Below are 25,129 nucleotides of genomic sequence, written 5' to 3'. Positions count from 1 at the left end.
ATGCAGTGTACTGCATGTGTAAAATGGAGAGTATATTATGATGCAGTGTACTGCATGTGTAAAAAGGAGAGTATATTATGGGGCAGTGTACTGCATGTGTAAAAAGGAGAGTATATTATGATGCAGTGTACTGCATGTGTAAAAAGGAGAGTGTATTATGATGCAATGTACTGCATGTGTAAAAAAGGAGAGTATATTATGATGCAGTGTACTGCATGTGTAAAAAGGAGAGTATATTATGGTGCGGTGTACTGCATGTTCAAACAAGAAAGAGTATTATATGTGACAACAAATGCACAAAGTCCCGATTGTCAGTATCAAGAGGATTCGGGCATGAGCAAGAAGCACAAAAAGAGAAATGCATCATAAATACATCAAAATATCACCACCATACTATGTAAGGATGCAGGGACATCAACTAGAGAGTTAATGGAATAATCCAAGCAAGATATTAGTTGCCCTGGATTAAAACTCATAGTAAAGCAGGAAAGAAAGGAACAGACTAACAATGGGGAGGCTAACTCAAGAGCACTTAGTCATCAGCCATAGGAGTAAGAACCGCAGAGCGAAGGCCAATGGGTCAGAGACAGCTATCAGAGTTCTCTCTTAGGTAATGAGGGGTTAGTCTCCACATGTGTGGAGACAGAGAATGCTAATGAGGAGCAGCCTAAAGAAGAAGGGAGAGAGGTTGAGTTGAACCTGAAGCATGTGCAGCACAAGGCTCTTTAAAAGATAGGTAGGTTGGTAATTGACATGTCAACAGAAGGTGAATTACCAGCAAAGATGTAACTTCAGGGTGCATTAGAATGTTAGTAAGTAGATGAGATAACCCAGAAGAACATTAAAAGGAGAGGTGTGAGCACCAAGAACCAGCAGGATGGCTAGCAGGTCAAGACCCCTACTCTCAAACCTACTGGGCTGAGTTCAGTACCTGGGATCCAAATGATAGAGGCAGAGACTTGACGCTCGTGGGGTGTCCTCTGACCTCCACATGTGTACATGTGTGAGCCCACACACATGCTCATACACAAGCTAATAAAAAATAATTCAAAATAAAGGCACCAAGTAACTAAGTTCCACACTAAAACAGCAGATGAAGGACTCTGGAAGGAGCCCTAGAGACCAGAAAAACACAGTGATTGTAAAGAATATGATTAACTCAGCATTACATTCATGCATTCTGAATGTGAAGAACCACAGCTTGTAATCTTCTGATTCAAAACAATTCTCCTGAAAATATTTCTTTTGACCTGAACTCACTCATTCCATAGGATCCAGATCTTGCTTTGAAAATGATCTATGAACAGACACCTTAGTTTTGCAGCTACCCCTTTCTTCCCTCCGCTTAAACTAAGCAGGCAGAATTTGTGTTCAATCCAAAAGGACCTTCTGAAAATAAGAACCGGGAAGTATACTGTTCAATCTTAAGATTTTTAAATTATTCCTATGTTCCTCAGAAATAGGGACTTATTAGAGATTCCAGCTAGTTATGAATGAGGTTATTTATGCCCAATCTTGAAAAACATAGAAGGAAAGTATTCTATTAAGTCTGTTACCCATGTGGTTTCACTCAAGATTCACATTTTCTTACCAAGTTCTACCCCACTGATTCTGTTACTCCATTATTTTTATCTTCAAAGAACCTCCCTTGAATTCAAATTCTCTTCTAGGTACTACTATTCTCTTTTTCTGTTCATCTTCACAGCAAAATTTCTGGAAGTTGTATACAGCCATTGCACTTACTTCCTAACATTCTTTTCTGGATCAAATGATCAAGTTTCTACTTTTAACATATTATTGAGAATACTCTTGGCAATGACTTCTGTATTGCCAAATTCAACAGACAGTTCTCCCTTCTTTGGTTAACACGACGTACCTGTAGGACTGGATGCTGCTGCTGCTCCTTGACAAGAGGCCGATCTCACTCTTCATTCCTCACGACGCCCGTGGACGTCCTCTACCCTGATGACTGTTGTTTTCTTACTGCCTGAAGTCAGCTCCTCCACCCTCCCTGTGCCTCTCCATGTCCTGAAGGTCCTGTGGTGGCTACACTGTATACTCATCTGCAGGCTCCCCAAGGAAACACGGGTCCCATGACTACAGTCATCTGTACTTCCTATCTTTGACTTCATCTTCTAAAATCTCAGACTCATTTAATCATTTGTCAATTTGGCATCACAAGGATTCCTGACTGATGTTATCAAACCTGTTTCCTCCAGGTTATCTAGGAACTATCCTTGATATTCTTTGTTTTATACATACTTACCACATACATCCAAACTATCAGTAGATTTTTACCAGTTTTACCTTCAAAACACAAGTTCATCAACATTTTCCATCTCAATATAATCCTAGGTGGGGATGTAGCTCAGTGGTAGAGCGCTTGCCTAGCAAGCACAAGGCCCTGAGTTAATTAGTTCAGGCCACCAAAAGTCCATGTCCAGAGTGTCTTAACTTCTCTCTGCACATACTGACCCTCAGTGTCTATTACACAAGAGAATGACCATATTTTCAAAAGACTCAAGTAGTGTGTTTCTTCCATGCTTAATCTCTATAGTGATATCCAGTTGTATGTCAAAGATGCTAAATTCTCCTGTTTTGTAAGACAAGCATGAGATGTGTTATTTCGTACAAGTGAATTTTGGTTTCACTGTTTGTTTTTTCCAAGTGGTTTATGGCAAAGGCAGGATAAGCATCCTGAAAATAGGCCTTCCAAAACACCCAAATCACATTTGACATGATCTGGGAACAGACATCTGACTTTTGCAAGCCCTTTCTTCCCTTCGTGAAAAGTAAGCAAAGCAAACTATTTTACTAAAACAGAATTTCTGCAACTATGACCATGGAAACCAAATGCTCCTTACAGAAAACTCCCATGCCTCATCTCATTCAGCAGCTTCCTACAAAATCTCTCAATTGACTTATAAGTTGATGTTGCAGCTTTTAAGTGGCCCTAGAATTTATTTGAGACAAAATAATGTAAAAATGAGTAAAAGACTAATTTAAGCCTTTGTGATAAACACAATTCCTAAACCATGTGTCCTTCTGAAGGAATAAAACACTAAAGCACAAAATAAATGTCAAGACCTTCAATTGTGTCAAATCACTCACATACATTTTACACAGACACATGTTTATATATCACAGAAGTGAAAAAGGTTGTTTGGCATCAAAATTTGATTCCCTAAATTATATAGTACTATCATTTTGATTACATAAAAAGCTGTGATACACTTTCTCTGAAAGATTTAACTACATCAAGTCTGCTGTATTAAGACAAGTAAGTTTTATTCATATTTTAAAGTGGATATACAAATAGAAAACTCAGAATTTGAAAATACTAATGAGGAAAATAACATTTAAGAAATGGACAAAGAAAAAATGCTTACATGAAAATATATTAAAAGAAAAAGGAAATGAAAAGTAACCAATGGAAGGGGTTTCTGCACCAGTAGGGAGGAAAAATCATGCTAATGTTCAATTTTCCAGTTCAGACACTGTGTAATTAGGTAAGCACAGCAAGAACTACTCTACAGATAACCTTCCAACTACCCTTGGAAGACTTTCATTCCACATCAAGTTTCCAGTCATTCCTCAAAGCTCCCCAACTATATCACATAACGTGTATACACGACTACTAGGTGTGTATCTCAGAGAGAAAATCAGCAGATTATAATAAGCTTGGGTCTCTATACCATCTATTTTTACTGTCTTATTGTGAGAAAACTCGAGTACTCAAAAATTACTAAGGAAACTCATACAACTTTGTATTAATTTTAGTATTCCAAATCTTAGGAGAAGAGCAATCTGATATGTATTAAACTATCTTGACATACACAAGACTAATTCAATTCACTCTCTAGGATTCCTAATATTAAAAGTAACCATACAAAATTAAAGCAGAAATACACTGGTCACAGGACCTGGAGAAATGGAGTTAGTGCTAACCAGGCAGCTTCCTCCCTGCTGGCTAGCTTTCATAGCTTGAGAGTGTCATGCAGGGAGCAGGGGTCATCATGGGGCTTAGCCAGCTGTGTACCCTGTGAGCTACAAGAATGATCAGCATGGCTAGGTGTGTCCATGGATGCAACAGGGGGGTTGGGAGTAACCAAGCACTTTCTAATTAGGTTCAAAGCCCACTCCACAAAAGAAAATGCATGCTTCATGCTGTACTTCTAGTCAAGAACCGTGGCTGGAAATGTATAGATCTTGGAAGTGAAGTTCTTGATACTATTTTGCTAAGCAGACATGGTAAAAACAAACAAACACTGCTCTCAGGACTCTTTGAAGGAGCTTCTTTGTGTCGTACATGATGGTTAACACAGAAACTTACAGCTGATAAAAGTGCAGAGAATACATGTCTGTTGAGTGCTCAGCCACAATGAAACACATACATCATAATCCCTACCCTCAAGGCTCAGAGACCATCTCAGAAGAGGAAGCAGAAGATTAGAAGAGACTGAGATCATGGAAGACCAGAGTGAACCAGTGTCTTCTGGACATGAAAGGGCTGTAGCAGCCTTACACTCACAACTGCACAAGATCAAATCAGTGAACAATTAGAAGCAAGGATGAGCTTCGGAGGTAGGGAGATCAGTTTTCTTTAAGGTAAGATGATCAAACTCCAGGGGAGGGCCCCATACCCATGAGCATACAGACAAAGCTTATTATAGTTGGTGGGGTTTTATTTTTAGTTTTTGGGTTTTATTAATAATTAAAGGATATTAAGTTGGAATTAAAATTATGAAAATTATTCATATAATTCAGCTCTTTGTACAATGTACCTTGAAAACTTGAAGTCTAGTAACGATTTTTGGTAAGTGCTTAAATATTCCTTACCCAATCACATATTTTAAGAATTATACATAGCTGTAGGAGCTATGCCCTAAGCAGATAAAAAGGGAATCTTCTGGAGAAAGACTGCTTATGTGCAGTCACAAGAAGAAAGGCAGAGAACAAGAGCAGATATTGCAGAATGATTGCTAGAAAGAACACAAATGTTTCACCATGATATTAAATCCATGTGGCAAGTTGACAAACTTAAATTCCTGAATTACTGAATAATTAAATGTATAAAATAAGAAAGTATACCTTTAGTTAAAGTTTTGACACTAACTTGCTTCTAGTTACTTGTTTGCTTTAACTCTGTGAGGTAGACAGGCCAGCATGAGCCCTGAAAAGACCACTGTTGCCCTCCACACTAGATGAGGGAGGTCTACTGGTCGCCTCCTTGGTTTCATCCCTCGTGCCTTTAAGTCTGCCAACAGGTTTACCTCAGACTTGTTTCATCCCATTTGGCCATAGGAAAAGGGAGCATTGAGGAAGTTACTGTCAATCAATTCATTTTGTTTATTCACTATTCTGTACTCAATGGTCTCTACACCTGCCTCATCTCAGGGTGACAGCCTAACTTAGCAGTAGCCCTTATCCTTAGACCTCTGGCCAAATGGCAGGACTGTTATACTGAACGCAATGGAAGAGACAATGTAAGGGAGACACGAATGAGGGAGCCTACAAGTTAGTATACAGCATTAAAAATTGCCAAAAGTGCTGAGCTGGAAGCAATAGGCCCATAACTCACCATTCAGACTCATGTCCATGGCCAATACATCTACAAAATATTTGTAAAGGACTCTATGAACAGACAAATCAATATCAGTTAAGAATACATGGGCTCTAAGGGAAACAACTACTAACAATCACTGTACTAAAACAGTGGTTGTGAAGCTGAGGGCTGCAATCCCTTTGAGGGTTGGACAACCATTTCAGAGGGGCATCTCAGATACCCTGAATATCAAATTTTCACACTGATTCATAACAGTAGCAAAGTTACAGTTATCAAGTAGCAATGGAAATAACTTTATGGTTGAGGGTCACCACACCATGAGGAGCTGTACTAAAGGGTCACAGCACTAGGAAGACTGAGAACCACTGTACTAAAGGAACACAGCAATCAAAGGAGGATTCCTAGTGGCCTGCTCATGGACCAGTGCATCACTAAGCCTTCATCAGAGAAGCTGCTTCTTACAGTTGATGGTAAGTAACACCGAGACCCACAACTGGACTACATGAACAGAGTGAGAGGCTTTAGAGCACTCAGCCCTCATCACACCTCTCCCTCAAGGCTCAGAGACCTATGTAGAGGGGAAAACAGAAGGATTATAAGAGCCAGAGGTGTGAATGACTCCAAGGAAATAACGTCTTCCAGACACAACAGGGCTGATGTACATATGAACTCATAGAGACTGTGACAGTACATTAAGACCTGCCCAAGTTCACACCAGACAAAATCTTAACAGGAGAAGGATGTAAACACAAATTCCCACCTCTTAGGAAGAAGCTATCTGCAGTTTAGAGCTGCTGGGGAAGGAGAAACCAGTTTCCTCCACTGGAGTGACACCGGGTCTGTCAGCCACTCCAGGACAAAAACTCTGCCCAGGAGGAGCCAGCCAACACTAGACAGACTCCATGGTTTTGGTTTTGGTATTTTTTGTCTTACTGGCTTTGGTGTTTTGTTTTTCCTGTTGGATGGTTTCTTTGATTTGATTTTTGGTTTCGTTTTTTAAGAAGACAGAGAAAGAGAGAGAGCATGTAGTCAGATGGTAAGGTCTGGAAGCGGTTAGGGGTGGGGAAAGAATATAGCCAGAATGTATGAAAAAAACTGTAATGAAAAAAATTTAAAAACACATTAAATTTATTATAAAGATTAACTTTTATATTTTTTAAACAGGGCAGACCTGAGTAATCCAAGACATACATTAGTGTTCAAATTGAATAGCCTCAAAAAAATGACTATTTTGCATTAACATACAATTTTCTCAGCAATAGCTAAAAGAAAGAACATGCTAGCTCCCAAAACAAAGTCTCAATGTCTTTCCAGCTTTCTCTGCCTTTGCCCCTCTAGCATCATGAGGCATTTTCCTTAGTACTATTAATATCAAAACTATATTTTGCAAGTGAATATTCAATGCTTTAAAAAAGTTGTTAAAATGAAATTAAAGACACTTTCAAGAAAAACAAAAAAATAGAGCCTAAGATAATCAACTGTCACTAAGGACATGGCTATCAATTATAATTGTGCATGTTTAACAGGAGCAGTCTTGTCAAGTTGGTCTAAAAGTAGACAACGGGTTCCCTAGACTTTGAATAGGAAGAACAAAACCTTATAAGAAAATAAAAAGTCAGACAGCAAACAAAAGGGAAATTTTCTGTAAGACAAAAGAAAGTGATTTTTGATTGCATGTCTCGACGTGGAAAGTCAACAGTAACCAACTTCAGACAGAGGAATGATCATGGAAATTATCCCAAATGCACCAACAGGTATAAAAGTGAATTGAAAGAATAAAATATATGTCTGACATAGAAGTGGATATGGAATATGAGAAAAGAACAAACTATCAAACCATCTGATCCAATACCTTATGGTAATACTATGAAATCACTGAACTCAAGGCACATGTACATTAGGCAAGGATTATATCACAGAGCTACACCCAGGCCTCCCCATTTTTCTGTAAGTATCTTTTGATAACTCTTCCTAAGTTTTCAAGTGAGTCCTGAAACTTACAAAGCATCTGCCCCAGCTGATTACAGATGAATATCCTGCTTGTCTCTATTATTTTAAAAGAAAAAAAATAATGTTTTCAAGTGTCTAGTGGGCATCATCTAGCTACTACACCTTGCAAAGACAAGTCTGCACATTCAAGAATAAGATAAGTAACCTGAACAGATTATATCCATTTAATTAAATCCACACTTTAAAAATTCTAGGAAAAAAAAAAAAACACTTCTACGTGAAGTTCAGAAGAACATTAAGGATAAAATATTATTTGGTAACTTGATATAAGAAGCTAGTATTCCTCTGATGGCAAAGCCAGTGAAATTAGAAGGAAAGAATATCATATACCAATATCTCTTATAAACATAAGATTTTTAAATTCTCTAGTAAAATAGTAGCAAATCAGATAGAGAAATACACAGAATATCACCCTCAAACCAAAGGATGAGTCCAGCAATGCAAGGTACGTATAGCACTTCAAAATGATCAGTGTAACTCAGCAGACTAAAGGGAAAATAAGAGAAGCAGAAAAACATTTTTCAAAGCTTTCTAGTCATTCATTATTAAACTCAGGAAACTGGTAATAGAATTTCTTCAAAAGAGTAGAGAATATTTATGAGAACTCTACATGTAGCTAACATCAAATTTGATTGTAATAGCCACACATTTACACTAAGATTTGAAACAAAGAAAAGATAACCACTTTTTCCCACTTTTACTCAACAACACAATGAAGACATCTGGTGGTTAAGAGCCGGGGGGGGGGGGGGTGTGGGGGGGTGTGTAAAGCAAAGGACCAGCAGGGGAGTGAAGGGAATGAAGATGGGCAGTATGGAAGCGGATAAGTAAGAACAAAGTATACTGACATAGTGTGAAATGCCGTGAAATCCATCACTTTATATGCTGGCTTCAAAACAGTACTTTAATAAGAAGATAAGAGGACCATATTAAAAAAAGAAAGAAAGAAACGATTCATAAATGACAGAGTCATCTGGGAGAGAGAAGGAGAGGGAAATACAGTGTGGTACTGTCACTACGTAGACAACCAGATGAAGCGATCTGATAAGAGTTCAAAAGTAGACCAATACGTCATCAACACAGGTAGGTAGTATCAAAAACCGGTGATGAGTAAGTTATTTAATAGCTACTCCTTGTGAAAACAGCCTACAACATGTAAAACAAAAATAAACCTTAATTCTTCACCATATCTACAGCAGATTCTAAATTAAGACAGGATGAAAAGATGACATTATTTGCTGAAGACACCACATACTTCACACACAGGACTTGCAAGAGTCGAGCTGGATGTTACCTGAAAACCTCCTTCCTGAATTCCGGATCTTATAGACCCAAAAGGTGCTACACAAGATGCCAAAGGAGGAAAGCAATCCTACTTAGCTTTGCTGCTTATGAACCACAACAATGACCAGTATGAGGACATCTCTAAACCTCATTACCTAAAGCTACAAGAGTGGTAATCAACAGCTGTATGATTGGACTAAGGCCCATTCAACATGTATTAAAAGACGACTCAGGGTTAAGAATGTTTGCTGATCTTCCAGAAGACAAGAATTTGGTCCTCAGTCCCCAGATTAGATGGCTCACAACCACCTGCAACTCCAGGTCCAAACAATTCAATGCACTCTTCTGGCATCCATGGGTACTTGGACAAATATATGCATACAAACACACAAATAAATAATAAAATAAATCTTAAAAATAAAAGAAGGAGCAGAAGCAATTGAGAAAGACATTGTGACATCAACCTCTGGCCTCCACATATGCAAGCACTGTTCAGTGCACTCACATACATGTTCGAACTACATTCACCAAAATAAATAAATGACTAAAACTAAACATCACCTCATAGCTACCATACTACCTGAGTCTTAATATGAAATATTAAGTAATGGATATAAAATTCAAAAATAGAAATCATAAAGTTTCAGTACTCTAGATAGGAGTAGGTTTGGAAGGATTTTTCAAAGAACTAATGAAATTTACATATACATACTATATGACATATGAATTGCTACCTACATATGGAGACTACAGAGAAGTTTTGCATAGATCATAAGGAGACAAGTCTAAGCATATGAGTTCATTGATTCACTATAATCATTGGGCCTTTTAACACAGCCTTGACTGTCATTACTAAAGAAATGGTGAATAAAACAGAAACACACTAGGGACTGCATTAGTTTTCTACCATTGTTAGAGTAAGTAACCACAAAAATAGAGGGTAAATAACACAGTCCTGTGGTTCAGAAGGAACATTCAGCTAAGTGGTTTGTGGAGTTTTAGCAAAGGGTTCATATTTTGTTCACTGAAACTTCTGGCAAAACTCAGTCCCTGTGACTGTAAGACCAGCATCCCCATTGGTTGGGTATACACTGAAGACATCACCCAACTCCTAAAAGTCACCAGGTTCACTGACTCAAAGCCCCTTTCCTCCGTCTTAACACAGAAGCATGGCCTCTTCTGCTTTGGATTTCTCTTCTTATCTCTTTCAATCAGACTTTTAAAGGAAGATTCTCCACTTTAAAATTCACAAGACTTAACTGCACCCACAAAGATAATTGAGAATAACCAATGCCAGTAACTTTAATCACATCTGTAAAGCTCTCTTCTGTAACACAGGGACATACATATTCACAAGATGCCATGATCAGGATGTACAAACCTCTGTAACATCTACTACAGAAGGTAATGCAGAACTCTGGAGCAATAATCTAACATCCCTACATGAATAAATCTCTTTAAATGTAAGACTATTATATATAATGTGCAGAGTTGTGTTCATGTGTAACATCAGAGGTTATATAAGGATAAATTCTGAGGTGAAAATAATAATAGTGGGAGTGCCTTATACAGATAACTCGAGTACTATTATAAATTGGAAAATATGATTAACAAAACACATGGCACCTGATAACCACAATAAGATAAACTCAAAGTCGCAGAGGAGACACTGATGACCAGGAACTTAACTATAAAAATCTCGCTTCTTTCCTACTATTTTAATACGATTCCATCTGTCTTTAAAATTCCTTCATTAAAAAAAAAAAAAACTATTAAAGTTTTAACAAATGTTTATAAAAAAAACACATTTCCCTACTTGATTCTATCATTAAATTTGTTCATTTAATTCCATAGTTTACATTTTTTTCTAACATTTTTCAAATATTGATTTTTGTAAGTGCACCATTAATACTGACTTGGTAGATTATAAGTGTCTCTAGTACAGAGCGTCTTTACCGACTGCATAATCCATGTAAGCTAGTACTAGAATTAAAACACAGGCTCAGGAAATACCACAGACTAGGTCAGGGCTTCTTAAAATTTTTCCATTTTTGCCAAAGATATTTGTATACTATCTAGGAACACAGGTATGTAAGATATATATATATATATAAATCATTTATTAATGATAAAGCATATAGATACTTATTTTAAAATTACTCTCTAGCATATGCAACTTTAATATTTGTTACAGATGAAGGCAAAATTGCATACTAGTGAAATGTATTGTCTACTTATGTTTATATAAGGAATTAAATCTTGACTGAGTATTTGTTACTCTAAGGCATAGAATATCCACAATGCTTTTCAGAGTTAATCAATATCTTGCTTTTATAATCACCAATGCTAAGAATATCACTTCAACAGAAGTATGTTGCACAAAATAGTACAAATATTTAGGGCCTTTTCAGAAATTGTTACAAAGTTTGTCCTGATGACAAGCTAAAATTCATTTAATGCTTTAAAAAATAACTAAAAGTCAAGTCAGAAACTCAAACAGAAAATTTTTAAAGCAAGCATTCTAATACAATAGAATCCAAAAAATAAACTCACTTGATTCTTATATGATAAGGAAACAATTAGGAAAATATTAGAAATCTTTGTTTCTATATTAAATTGTGTTTCTGTAAGAGCAGAAAATTTGTATGTAAAGTAAAATCACTGCAACTCACAACACAGCCCTGAGCCAGGGCACTTCAGCCAGTGATTGTGGGTGTAGTCTAATGTGACAGCATCTGCAGTACACAATGCACACTGCACATGCTGTATGTTTAGAACCCAAGGCTATAGTGCAGTTGCACAATAAAACATTTGTGACTACTGCCAGAAAAACCTTGGAGTCATTACATATGACATTTTGATTCAATTTTAGTTACACGTTTATAAACCTTTCCTTGTCTGCTTCTTCACAAGTCTCCATACTTGTTACCTAACCCCATGTACAGGTGTGAGCCTCAGCCTAAGAAGCTGAGGACACAGTCATGGAGTAGTATTTGCTACAGTGCAATGTCACTGGGAACTTTCAGTAAGTCTAACAACTCTGTGTGGTTTTCATCAGATGTCACATAGAAAGCTCTAAAAAGACTCCGAAAACCATAGAATGTACTGTCCACATAAGAGTACTTTTTGAAGACATTGTACTTATGTGTATGTGTGTTTTTTCAAGTGTGTATGCTGGTGCTCATGCAGACCAAAAGAAGGAGTCGGACCTTGGTGGTTGAGTTACAGCCATTAGTGAGCTCCCCAACATGGGTGCTGGAACCTGAACCCCCATCCTCACAAAAAAGAAGCAAGACTTTTAACAACTGACTCATCTCTCCAGCACCCAAGATGCTATCAAGAATGAGAATGTCAGTCCTCTTATTATTATCCTGATGGCACAGCATTTACAAGCCAGGCCAAGCCAAAATAAAGTACCCAAACACAGCTCTGAGAACATGGAAACTGGAAGAGCGTCAATCAAATCCATTAGAGCAATGCTACAACGTGACAAACTCAAACATGGAGGCATAGGCATCTCCATGAAATTATGCTAATGCCCCATCAAATGGTGCAAGTTTCAAAGGAAGGGTACTGGGTACCAATTTTGTATGGACCTTTAAGGACTTTAATACACATTAACACATACTGAGGTGTGTTGACCGATATTTTAAGGACATTACTGCAAAATAAAGCTAAGACAGAAAATCACTGTAGTCTTTGAATAAATTCAATTTTGGCAAATAAAAGATAATTTGATACATAAAAAGTATGGAAAAACCAAACCTGGTGATGTGTGACAGTAACCCAGCATTCTTAAGGCAGGGGCAGGAGAAATGCAAATACAAGGCCAGTATGGGATGCAAAACAAGACCTTGTCTCAAAAACAACAAGTAATAAAAATAATAACAAAGGGTGCTAAAAAATACTTGGAAATACATTAATTTTTTTCAGTGATACAATTTATTTCCATTTATTCTATTATAACTGATGGTCAGTAAGTGTCTACTATTCTAAAATCTCAATGTATTAACACAAATATATGAAGAAGACTGTGTCCTTAAATAGTTCAATGTTCAGCAAAACAGTGTAACAGGAGCTTAGCAGGTGCACTGAAGAAGATGTGTTAAATACGGTAGTAAAAGTACCTCCCACAAGGCTCCGTGACAGTCGCAAAGACTCTAAAACCAGAGGTAGAGCATGTCACCAACGCATGAGCTGACCGCAGCTGTGACAGCATCCCCAAGTCCTGCACCAGGTCAAGACAACCAAAAACCCCAGCATGAACAGAACAGGGACTCATGAAGTCCCAGCCCCAGTTATGGAGCTAATGGATGGCGGCGGCCAGGAGAGAGTCAGTGTTCTCCAGAAATGTGGCCCCTGAGATCTTCCCACATTCCAGTAGATGGTGTAAATCGTGAACATCGAGGCAGCCCTGAGTGGACTCCATTGTATTTCCATTTTTTCAAAGAACACAAGAAGTTGGGAGGAAAAGTGGCGGGAGAATAAGAGAGGACTAGAAGATTAAAACATGGGGGTAGATTTGATGAAAACATATTATAGGCATGTAAGGAACTCTCACACAATAAGGAATAAATAAATTAAAAATTATCCTTTATAAGCAAAAAGTATAATTCCTGCTGGATACAGGCAGCTTTCATTTAAGTAGGAACTTTTGAACTGGGCTTTAAATTTAAAAAATCTATATATATTTAGACAAACACATCAAAGCACATCCTCACTTAATCTTGGCACTGCCTGGAGTGACCTCCCAGCAGGCACAGCCTTACAGGCTTCCTTCATAACTTCCTCCAAGTGTTAAGTGAGTTTGTTGAGTAAGATCTTTTCCAGCTTTCTATTTAAAATAGTTAACATCTCCCACACCTAAAGATTCCATTTTCTCCTTCCCTTATCTCAATCCCTCTCCAGAGCTGTGCTGGCCCTGAGAAGTTCAACACTATGGCTGGAACATTCATACTGCAGTGACGGGCGCCACCTAGAGTTCTGTGCGGGCAGATGCACAGGACCATGGTTCCCAGGATACTACTGCAGTGACGGGCGCCACCTAGGGTTCTGTGAGGGCAGATGCACAGGACCATGGTTCCCAGGATACTATACCTTGTCTTCCCCACCAAAATAAGCAATCTCAGTGAGAAATTTTGTCTATTTAAAAGCTAAGGATTAAAACTTTAAGTACATACAAGTCATGCAAGTAACACCAAATGGATTTTGTATTTATATTCAGGCATTTGCGTGTGCATGTGTGTGAATGTGTGTGTGTGTGTGTGTGTGTGTGTGTGTGTGTGTGTAACAATAACTAAGGAAAAAGAGGTCATGATTTTGAGAGGGAGTAATTGAGGAGATGAATGTGGGAGGGACCGGAAGGATGAAAAGAAAAGGGAGAAATTAAAGTATTTTTAAATTGAAGTGTAAGTTGGGAAGCATCAAAAATGACCTTGTCATAGCTTTACTTAAATAGTGTGAGTCTAGAAACAAAGTACAATGCACAAACCCACTATAAGCAAGAGTCTGGGAAGGAATAAGATGAGCTGATGCCCAAACAAACCCAGAGACAGTACCTGTTGAAAATGAAGGGTTAGATACAAAAGGGATTTCTGAAATTGAATTGACCAAAATCACAAACAAATGTAATATGAAAGTCAACAAGGAAAAGATAAGAATGAGATTTCCGTATTTACACTTAAGGGTGCAAAATACTTGACAGTAATATCTGCTTGGTTAGAGAATAACAGGAAACCAGTACTTTGGGAGGGACTGAACACTTGAAACTGAAGAGTTTAATACTGTAGTATTTGTGAAATTAAAAGCATTTATACACCTTGCATTTGTAAATACAAATCCAGTACATGAAAATATCAGAACCAGAGGCTCATATGTAGAGTTAAGTACCCATTTTTAATATAAAAATGCAGTGGTCTTGTTTTTCACGGTCTTGGGTATAAATGTAACCCATTTTCTAGTATAAACACATAAATCATCTTTGCAGTGAGTTTGGCTATAACACCTGAGTTGTAAATCATTTTTCAGGGTACATTTCTGCCATCTGGTGGCAAATATGATAAATACAGGTTTATTGACTCAAAAAACTACAGTCTATAAATACATTTAGAGGGAAAGGCTCTCTCAACCCTCAATTCTATTTTAATTTCTGTCTTTCTTTTATCTGAATACTAACACATTCAAACTACATGACTGGCAAAGTATTATTGATGAAAACAATGTTCCCAATTTCTTAGGACCTTCCTAGTTAACTCATGACATCCTCCAATACGCACTTGATGAAAATTAGTTAAGTATCTATAAACTTAAATATATTAACAAAGCTTATGCTGCCAAGTTTTATTGCTTTCCAATTCTAATAGCTCAGATTTTTTTTAAGAACCAGATATTATGTTTGTACAGACTGATTAATGGAACAGAACTGAATGTTATAAATATACCCTAGGATATAATTCAGTGTTATAAATGGTATCTCAAGCCAAGAGAAGGAAATAATTATCACTCAATAAAAAGTGTGACAATGGGACAATCATGTTTCAAAGGGCTGGATCTGTATCTACTGCAACACTGAGAAATTTCAGATAAGTCACTAGTTTATAATTTAATGATATCACTGTATTTAGAAGAGATCTTGAGAATATTTTTTAATTTTGGTAAAGAAGGTTATCTTGATTATGTATCTAACTGAAAACCATCCAAAGAATAAACATAAACAGCCAATAAGCAGAGGAAAACTGTTCAGTTAGAGAGATGCAAGCAAGACCAATCTGCTTCGCTGAGATTAACTACAAAGAGAACTGAAGACGTACATCCTCATACAAAGTGTCCATAGCAGCACCATTCATAACAAAACAAAACAAAAAAGAGGACCATGATAACCTAAACATCTGCAAAGCCTTACAGTTGAAGAATATAGTATGCCTATACAATAATCATTACTTGGCCATAAGAATGAAGGATTACTAGATTTGACTATAAAATGAATAAACTCCAGAAAACAGTATGCTAAATTATAGAGTCTGAAATAAAAAGCCACTTATTTCAAGGTTCCATTTTACAAAATGTTCATAACAGGCAAAAACAAAGAACATGAGACAGATTAATGCTCGCTAGAGGGGTGAGGGGTGAAGAGAACAGGGAACAATAACTAATTACTTTGGGGTTTATACCTGAGGCTACTGAAATACTCTCAAATTAGACAGTGGTAATGGTTGTATGAACTCAAAGATACATTAAAACATCACTGAGTTGAATATTTTTAAAAGATTAATTTTATACCAAGTAAATTATATCTCCATTTCCCAAGAAAAGGATCAAGAGACAAAGAAAAATTACATTCAATTATGACATGTATGCATTAGGAAAAGAATAGTATAAACAAAATCAAATGTTAATAACAACTAAGGATGGGAACGATCTGCAATCTAAGCTTTGAACACTGTCGCCTACAAGAGTAGAGATCAGTCATCTGCTGTCATCCTTCCTTCTTCTAGAGTGTGGGAAGGGACTATGAATATGATGTCACGCCCATGATTAGGTCATGTCATATGACAAGGGGGGTAATTTTACAGATGTGATGCCTCCTAAGACTGCTCTAAGGCAAACAAGAGAGACTGTCTCAGGTAAGTTAGTCGATGATGTTAGCCCGAGATGTCCAGCAGCACATACTCTCTCCTGTGGGTTTTGAAACAAACCCTGCCAGGCTGTGTGGTGCTGGCAGAGCTGGGGACAGCATCTCTGATGGCTGACAACCTGTCACATAGCTGCAAGACAATGACTTCTGCTGACAGCACAGTGGAAGAGAACCTTGAGCATCAGTTAAGACTACAACCCTTGTCAAAACCTTGAGTTCAGCTTGGTGACAGCCTAAGCAGAGGGCCTGGTTAACCTACACCTTGACTTTGACCCACACAAACTGGAAGACAATAAATTTAAGTTGTCTGGGGCCACTGAATTTGTGTTATTTGTTACACAGAATAAAAAGCAAACATAATCTATCCTACAAAAGGTTCTTTTCCACAATATAAGTAGAGATTATTAAAAACATATTGTATTAAATTTCGTCAACCAAATGGGGAAAAAAGATAAGAGCAAGTCATAAGAAATTTAAAATATTCTTAAATACATATAGTAATATTCAACTTTACTCAATAATGATAGAAAAATTATTCAAGTATATAATGCTATCTCATTTTTGACAGGTAGATTGGTAAAGATCAAAAGTTCTAATACATTTTATTGGCTAAAGAATTATGAAGTAAGAATCCTAGTAAATGCTGGCAAAAAAAAAGCCTGGTACATACTTTATACAGGGCAAATTGGCAATGCTTATGAAATTTTTCAACTATACTTATGTATTCTTTTAACTGAATGATTATGGGGATTTTAGTTTATCCTAAAAATTGACCCCTGAAAAATTAAGTACACATTTTGTTTGCCTATATGTCCATGAACCATGAAGGCCAGAAGAGGGCATAGTATCCTCTGGAACTGGTCCAAACTAGGTGTTCTGAAAGAACAGCAAATGCTCTTAACTGCTGAGCCGACTCTCTAGTCCCCATTATAATAGTTTTATCAAAGTTATATCAACAGCAATAATACTAAGTCATTTTGAAAGAAATAATTTAATTCTCACTAATAAAATACTTCAGGGCTGGAGAGATGGCTCAGAGGTTAAGAACACTGGCTGCTCTTCCAGAGGTCCTGAGTTCAATTCTCAGCAACCACATGGTGGTTCACAACCATCTGTAATGAGATCTGGTGCCCTCTTCTGGTCTACAGTCATACATGCTATATACATAATAAATAAGTAAGTTTAAAAAAAAAAAAAGGTTAAAAAAACTCAAAAAAATACTTTAATATTGTTTAGGCCTACACGCAAAAAAAATTATTTTTATTATATTTTTTGTTTTTATGTTTTGTCTGTTATTTCAATTTTTAGCCAGTCTATGAAGAACATGAACAAACTTTATACAATGTCAGGTAAGACAGGCCTACACAAATTGTAAGGTGTGAGTAAGGTAGGCCGCTGTACTCTTCTCTGTGTGAAATACACCTTTCTGAGGTGGAACAGTTTTTATGGTCCACTGGCAAGACCAATTAGGACATGTAGTTTTCAAACCCCAATGCATACAGCCTATCCTAAAATACTATTATATTCGTCCACTAAGGAATCCAGTGCCGAGACATTGTTCTAGTTTTCAAACAGCAGAGTTTATATGTAGGATGTATCTCAATGCTAATAACATGTCCACACGGGATATGTGTTTGCTATCTTGGACGTCAACTGTTATTTCACTGCTGAGACGCTCAGGAACTACTCAAGGGGTACCAACTTCGACACAAGGTGCCAGGAAGCCGGTCTAAACAAAACACACATGACTTCTAACACCATTAGATTTGTTTCTTTTTGTTAAGTCTTCCCTTGCTTTACAAAAGAAAATTTCAGTATTTTGGCATTGAAAAGCATTCACTTTAAAAGAAAAGAACTTTAATAATTTCACTCCTTACGGGACAGTGCAGCCAATAGTTCAGTATTTGCACGCACCAAAAAAAAAAGAAAAAAGAAAATCTTGGGATTGAGGTCAGTTTTAAAGACCAAGATAGAATAAGGAGTTAATACAATATATAATAAAACCTATTATTTTGGTAAATTGATATCCCGTAATAAAAATAGGGAGAAAAACATCAAGCACTTACATCCTTGAGAAAAGTCATGCTTCACAGAGTAAGGTGAAATGTGTCTTGTCCATCTGTATTACTTTAACTTTAGAAACTTTGTTTCTTAACAACTCAGGCCCCTCATGCCAACATTAGGGGCTTTCTTTAAAGAATTCCTTTTTGTTACTGATGCTTTAAAGTCAATGATGTTTTCACCACATGTGTACCTTTTTAATGTCAATTCAGTGGCTATGAGCCCTCTAGTGGCCAGAAAATGCTAACAAAATTTTATGCAGGTTACCTCGTTTATAGTACCTGATTGATAAAATACTTATTTTAAGACATTTTCGTTATTGAAAAAATATATAAACAGTTAAACTTCATAGACTACACTGACAAAAACGTTGTACAAAGAGCACAGGTTACCTTCTATCTCTTTCCTGCACATACTCACATACACTTGATCTACAGTGTCCAAAGTCTCCCAGAAACCTTGTGTCTGCAGCACACAGTCCGGACTAAACTACAAGTGGAGTGGCAATGTCCTGCCCGCGCAGTGCCACCAGACACTTGCCTGTCACACAGTGCTTTATCTAAGTACGCTGCAGCCGATCCTTAAAAGTGGGGAGAAGATGCATTGCTGCCAGTGACAGATGAGTTGAGAACCGTGTTCGCTGCACATACAGCCTACGTAGGATGAAATCACGGCAGGAACTGTGGGCCGGGACTTTTCAAGCTCATATCAGTTCATTTTAATTCAATCCTTAAGAAAATAGTCAAAATACAGAAGAAATACCAACCTATGCGGGATGCCAGAGTAACCTAAAAAAGCCCTGGCACATGTTTCAATTATCTTCTTAGGTCAGTTAAGTGAAGGAAATTTGAAAATAATTTAATTCTATTGAGCATAGAAATCTGCTGTAATATATATATATATATATATATATATATATATATATATATTACACACACACATAAATAGCAATCAAATATTTAAATTAAGGGCTGGGGAGGTAGAGGGCCTACCACACAAGCAGCTGACCTTAGTTTAGCTCTCCATCACTCAAGTGAAAAAGCCAGGTGTGGTCTGAGACAGGTGGATCCCCAGAGCTCACTGGCCAACCTGGGCCATCAAGAAACACCAGGTTGAGTCTCAGAAAGTAAGGTGGAGAGACCATGAAGAAGACACCTGACTTCTGATCTCGACCTTCACATGTAAGAGAGAGATCTAAGCTTGTTGTTCTAAAAGAACAAGCTGACTGCTGTTTGGTAAAATTGATTATTATTATTATTATCACTTATTATACATCTTTATTTTTTGAAATTAAAATATAATTTCATCATTTCCCCCTTCCTTTCATCAAAGCCTTCCCAGGAGGCCCCTTGCTCTCTCAAACTCATGGCCTTTACTTTCTTAACTATTGTTACATAAATATGTATGTATGTAGGCATAAATATATATTATATACACATACATATAACCTAAATATAAATACAGCCTGCTCAGTCCATAAAAAGTTACTTATGTGTATGATTTCAGGATTGACCACTTGGTATTAGACAGCCACTTTGAAGGCTGATCCCTTGGAAAGACTCCATCCTGCTCTAGCATTCCTTCGTCACCACAGTTCCTTGACTAGGGTTGAGGTTCCATGAGATTTCCTCCTTTCCTGTAAGCTTGTCTACTGGTGTCAGCCTTGTACAGATCTTGTTTAGGCAACCATGCTGATTGGACTTCATGAGTATAGAAACACCATAGTGGGTGGCTGTTTGAGCCATGCCCTCAAGCACCACGCCTAGTGAGGTAGCAGGTAGCTGTTATGCCTCCCTTCTTGAGGTACATGCCTCTGGGACACCCTTAAGACCTGGGATGAATGTACACACTCTCAATCTCTCTCTTCACTACCTCATGGTTTTGGATGATGGAATGGACCACAGCAGAGCTCACCAGAATACAGCATTGGACTGTGCCTCACCCTTCCAAGATCCTGCGATAAATTCCTTTATTCTGTCTTGTGAGTTAGCCCCAAATAAATTCTTTTGCTCATTAAATGGATTGCTAGCGATTCTCTCTCTCTCTCTCTCTCTCTCTCTCTCTCTCTCTCTCTCTCTCTCTCTCCACGCACGCACGCACGCATGCACGCACATTCTCTGGCATTTCTAGGACAAGAAATCTACAGCAAATGCAAACTTCCTGGTCCTCAGGCTCCTACAATCTTCCCACCACCTCTTCTGCTATGACCCCTAAGCTATAGATGCACGAGTTGTGTTGCAGGCATGTCAATGTACATCACTTTTTTAAAAAAGACTGTTTGTCTTTCAGAATTCTTACACATTCTTCAATAAAACAAGTCATATAGCACTGGCTATCTCAGAGCATGCCATTTATCTGCAAGTATACACCAGATAATTCTGTCAATAAAAGACCAAGTATAGGCAGTAAGGACATCACTAACATTAAGGACAGTATTACAGCTTTCACTTACCATATGAACTCTTTATTGAATGGGTTCAATTCACCAAAACTTTTACCAGACACCTAGCCAACATCACTGTTGTTATGGTTAAGTCCAATTATCAATTTCATGAGATGTAAAATTACTCAAGAGACAGGACTCTGCACATGCCTCTTGGAAATTATCATGAGTAGGCTGAGGTGGGAAGTCCTGTCTACTGTGGGTGGGACCATTTCCCTAGGATGACACCCTAAACATCATGAAAGTGAGAACACTGGGCAGAACTTCACAGTCCTTTGCATCTTGCCTGTAGGTGTGATGTGCTCAGATGCCACAGTTCAGGACACTATGACCCTGCCATCATGATGGCTACAACCTCAAACTGTAAGCTGAAATGAACTCTTTCCCCCTGAGTTGCTTTTGTCAAGGATTTTTATCACAGCAACAGGAAAATAAACTAAGACAACTGTTTTTTATTTCTTTAGATAATCTAGAAGGCAAAGGAAGAAATACCCAAGGATAAAGTTTATGAGGTACATTTGCTTCCAAGTTGTTAAGATTCATTTTTCTCTTGAGGCAATTATCAGTTTTACCCCTTATACTTCAATATAGTTCTTAACCATACTTTGATTTCCTCTAAAAAATATCTTTCCTTGTCTAGAGACATACCTCAGTAGCAGAGCACTTCTCTGGCAATGCAGCAGTGCGGAAAAAAAAAGGTGTGGAAAAAATGTGTATCTTTTTATCTGATTTCTGTCATGTTCACAGTTTCTTACTATATTACTTGTGATAACCATTTTCAATAAGATTCATAAGCACTATGCCACAGTTTCTTCAGAGAGCTTATGAAAATAAAATACATATGCCTTAAACCATATATATTCCACTTGGTAAATTTTAAATGCAACTTGTCTGCTCTAGGCACACTGTCAGTACTTAATGAATACATGCATCTTGGAATGTTAAAAGTACTATTGTTGAAAGTCTGATTATGAAAAAAATTACTCTTTATTCAATTTTATATTATGTCTTAAACATTTTGGTGACAAATAAAAATTCAATGAAACCAGCAAGATGAAATGCAGGAGGTGGGAGAAATAGCATTAAAATTCTCAGCGGTTCTCTCTCCAGATCAAGTATTCCTCAATCTGAACAGCAAATCACACACTAAACTATCTTCCTAGGAGCTACCAAAGGCAAATGTCTTAATCACTCTTCGACTGCTGTGAAGAGAGGACATGACCACGGCAGCTCATAAAAGAAAGCATTTCATTGTGGATTGTTTACAGTTTAAGAGGTTTAGTCCATTATCAGCATGGCAGGGGGCATGATGGTAAAAGGCAGATTTGGTGTGGAGAAGTAGCTGAGAGTTCTACATCTTGATCTGCAGCCTTACTACATTACAAGCTCCAGGCCAGCCTGAGCTACATAGTGAAACCTGTATATAATCAAATTATATTTCAAGAAATTTAAAAAGAAAACATTTGTAATGCATAAGCTTAAAAAGAAATATAAAGCACTTTTACAATTTAGTTCAAAAGTGTAAAAAGAAAAAAAAGACACCACAGACTGTTTACCACAGAAACTATACAAATGCCTGCTAAACACAGGAAGAAATAGCCTCTACCTTTACTCAAGAAAGACTACAGTGAAAAACTGATACACCCAGTAGGAAGGCTGCAATTTACAACAACAGCAGCAAAAGTTGCCATGTTAAAATTCATTTCTTTATTCTTAGAAATCTGCTTTATAATCTTGCCCATATCAAATATAAAATACCTTAAATCTGTCATAGCTAAATCCTGAACATCACATATATATAGCATGTACTCCCCCCCCAAAAAAAAAATGGATAGAATATGTAGGCAACTCAATGTTGCTTCGTACATGTTTATTTCTGCTTGGAATGAATATAACGAATACTTCATTTGGGTCAGCAAGATGGTTCAGCAGGCACTCAGCACACAAGCCTAATGACCCAAAGTCAATCTCCAGAGCCCACGAAAAGGCAGATGGTGAGGACTGATTCCAGAGTTGTCCTCCTCTGACCTGCACGTGTGAACCCCGACACTCCATGCACATGTATACACAAACAAACGGATTAGAGATTCAAAATGATGTTTACCTGTCAGAAGGTATGTCACAGGCAATCGGGTGCCTCACTCCGGATCCATTTTTAATAGAATCCTGTCTTGTGAGCCCATGAGAGCGAGCTTTCTCCACTGAAGGGACAGTTAAGTCACCTGAGGGTCCTTGGAACTGAGTCTGCTCGTGTAGTTTGGCTTTCTTCTCCTGAGGTGCCTCCTCATTTCGAAGCCCTCGAAGAACCTTTTGATCGGGTTGCTGTGATGTAGTAGACCCACTATTATAAAACCATGCTCCTGATTTAGTGAGGATTTCTTGTTGTTTTCGGCACAAATTACACACCCACATAACCTGCACACAATAACACAGAAAAAAAGAAATAAGTCTCCCTCAAAATGAAAGAGAAACAAAAGGAGAAGAAATTAAAGCCAACAAAAAATTACATGGTTATGCTTCTGAAGTTAGAATGAATTCAATATTAAATGGTACTATAAATTAAATAATTCATCCTTTCTTCTAATTTTAGAAGCATGATTATAATGAAATTACACTGACAGAAAAACATATCAAAATGATAGTTGTTTGCTTGCATTCTGTAATTATTTATTTATTTATTTAGAACCATGATGTAGTAAACAGAAAATGAATTTTGAAGTTAGTCGATTTTAAATAGTATCTCCAAAATAGGAAACTAAAATCTTCAGCAAGGTACTGAACCTTTTTAACTATAGATCTCAATTTCCTTAACAAACAAGGGATAAAAACAAAATGACAGCATTTCCTCTATTTTTTTAAATAAAAATAATTCATAAAAATGCATGTTATATACTAGATTTTCAGTATGTTAACCACCAAGTATATCATGTGCTTAAAGAGTTTTATTTCTTTTAAGTAGCTATCAATGACAAAAACAAAGCTAACAACACTACTAATTTCAATAAAACCTATACACTGATCATAATGTGTAATGATGTATTTGATTCTTTTATTTTCACATCTACATGTATTTTGGTACTATTCAAAATAGCTAAGTAATGGATCCAATCTAGACATCCATCAAGAGATGAACAGATAAAGAAGACAGGGGACATATATACAACTGCATTTTAATCACCAGTAAACAGGAATGGTCATGATGTGTGCAGGAAAACAAATGCAGCAGATCTCTAGGCTGTGGAATGAGCCAGACTCAAAAAGAAAAATACTACTTGCATTCTCTCCTATGCTGACTCAAGATTTAGGGGCGGGAGTCTGGAGTAGAGAGAGCAGCAGGAGAGGGAAGAAAGAGGTACTAATGCAATGGGAGAGGCATAAAAAGGTGGGCAGGAGGGAGGGGGAGAGAGAGAATATGGAAGGTAGGTGATTGGGTGGGTGAATGGATAGATGGATGGCAGGCAGGCAGGCACACAAGCAGGCAGGCACACAGGCAGGCAGGCAGGCACACAGGCAGGTAGGCAGGCAAGCAGGCACACAGGCAGGCAGGAAGGTACACAGGCAGGCAGGCAGGCACGCAGGCATGCAGGCAGGCAGGCACACAGGCAGGCAGGCACGCAGGCAGGCAGGCAGGCACGCAGGCAGGCAGGCACACAGGCAGGCATGCAGGCACTCAGGCAGGCAGACAAGGCACTATATAGGAAGGGGATCTGAAGGGAACACAGAGTGAAAAGAGAGCATAGAGGGAAATAAAAACAGTAAAAGTACCCAACACAACAAATGTGTATCAATAAAACATATTCCACAAACATCTAAGATAGAACTGATTTTTATTGTGGTTTAAAAAAAAAATCCAACAAATTGAACCATCTTCACTACTTTTAAATGATACTTCAAGTAATATTAACTATATTCAAATTGTTCCCAAGTAGAATTTGAAAACTTCCTATAAACCTCAATTCTATACCCACTAGACAGAAATACCCCCTTTCCTCCCCTATTCCCAGCCACAATAACACCTATTTCATGCTTGACTGGTAATTGAATTTTTTTTTTTCAGAATCCAGTAATTATTACTGTATGACCAGAAAACCTTCTCTATCATCTCAAAAATCTTTTTTGATTAACTGGAAAC

The 25,129-nt window shown here is 37.5% G+C and overlaps 1 protein-coding gene across 14 annotated transcripts in view; it reads right to left on the bottom strand.

Annotated features, from left to right (window-relative positions):
• The window catches only part of Rims2 (regulating synaptic membrane exocytosis 2), a 465,362-nt gene that overhangs the window by 304,627 nt on the left and 135,606 nt on the right, over positions 1-25,129 (bottom strand). For all 14 annotated transcript variants that reach the window (XM_036208697.1, XM_036208698.1, XM_036208701.1 and 11 more), the window contains one exon: positions 23,102-23,412. In XM_036208697.1, coding sequence (XP_036064590.1) covers positions 23,102-23,412 — 311 coding nt within the window. The remainder of the gene's footprint in view (positions 1-23,101; positions 23,413-25,129) is intronic.

This window comes from Onychomys torridus, chromosome 16, assembly GCF_903995425.1.
Source record: "Onychomys torridus chromosome 16, mOncTor1.1, whole genome shotgun sequence".
In the NCBI taxonomy this organism is placed as follows: domain Eukaryota; kingdom Metazoa; phylum Chordata; class Mammalia; order Rodentia; family Cricetidae; genus Onychomys; species Onychomys torridus.
This window is presented reverse-complemented; position numbering and strand designations above follow the sequence as displayed.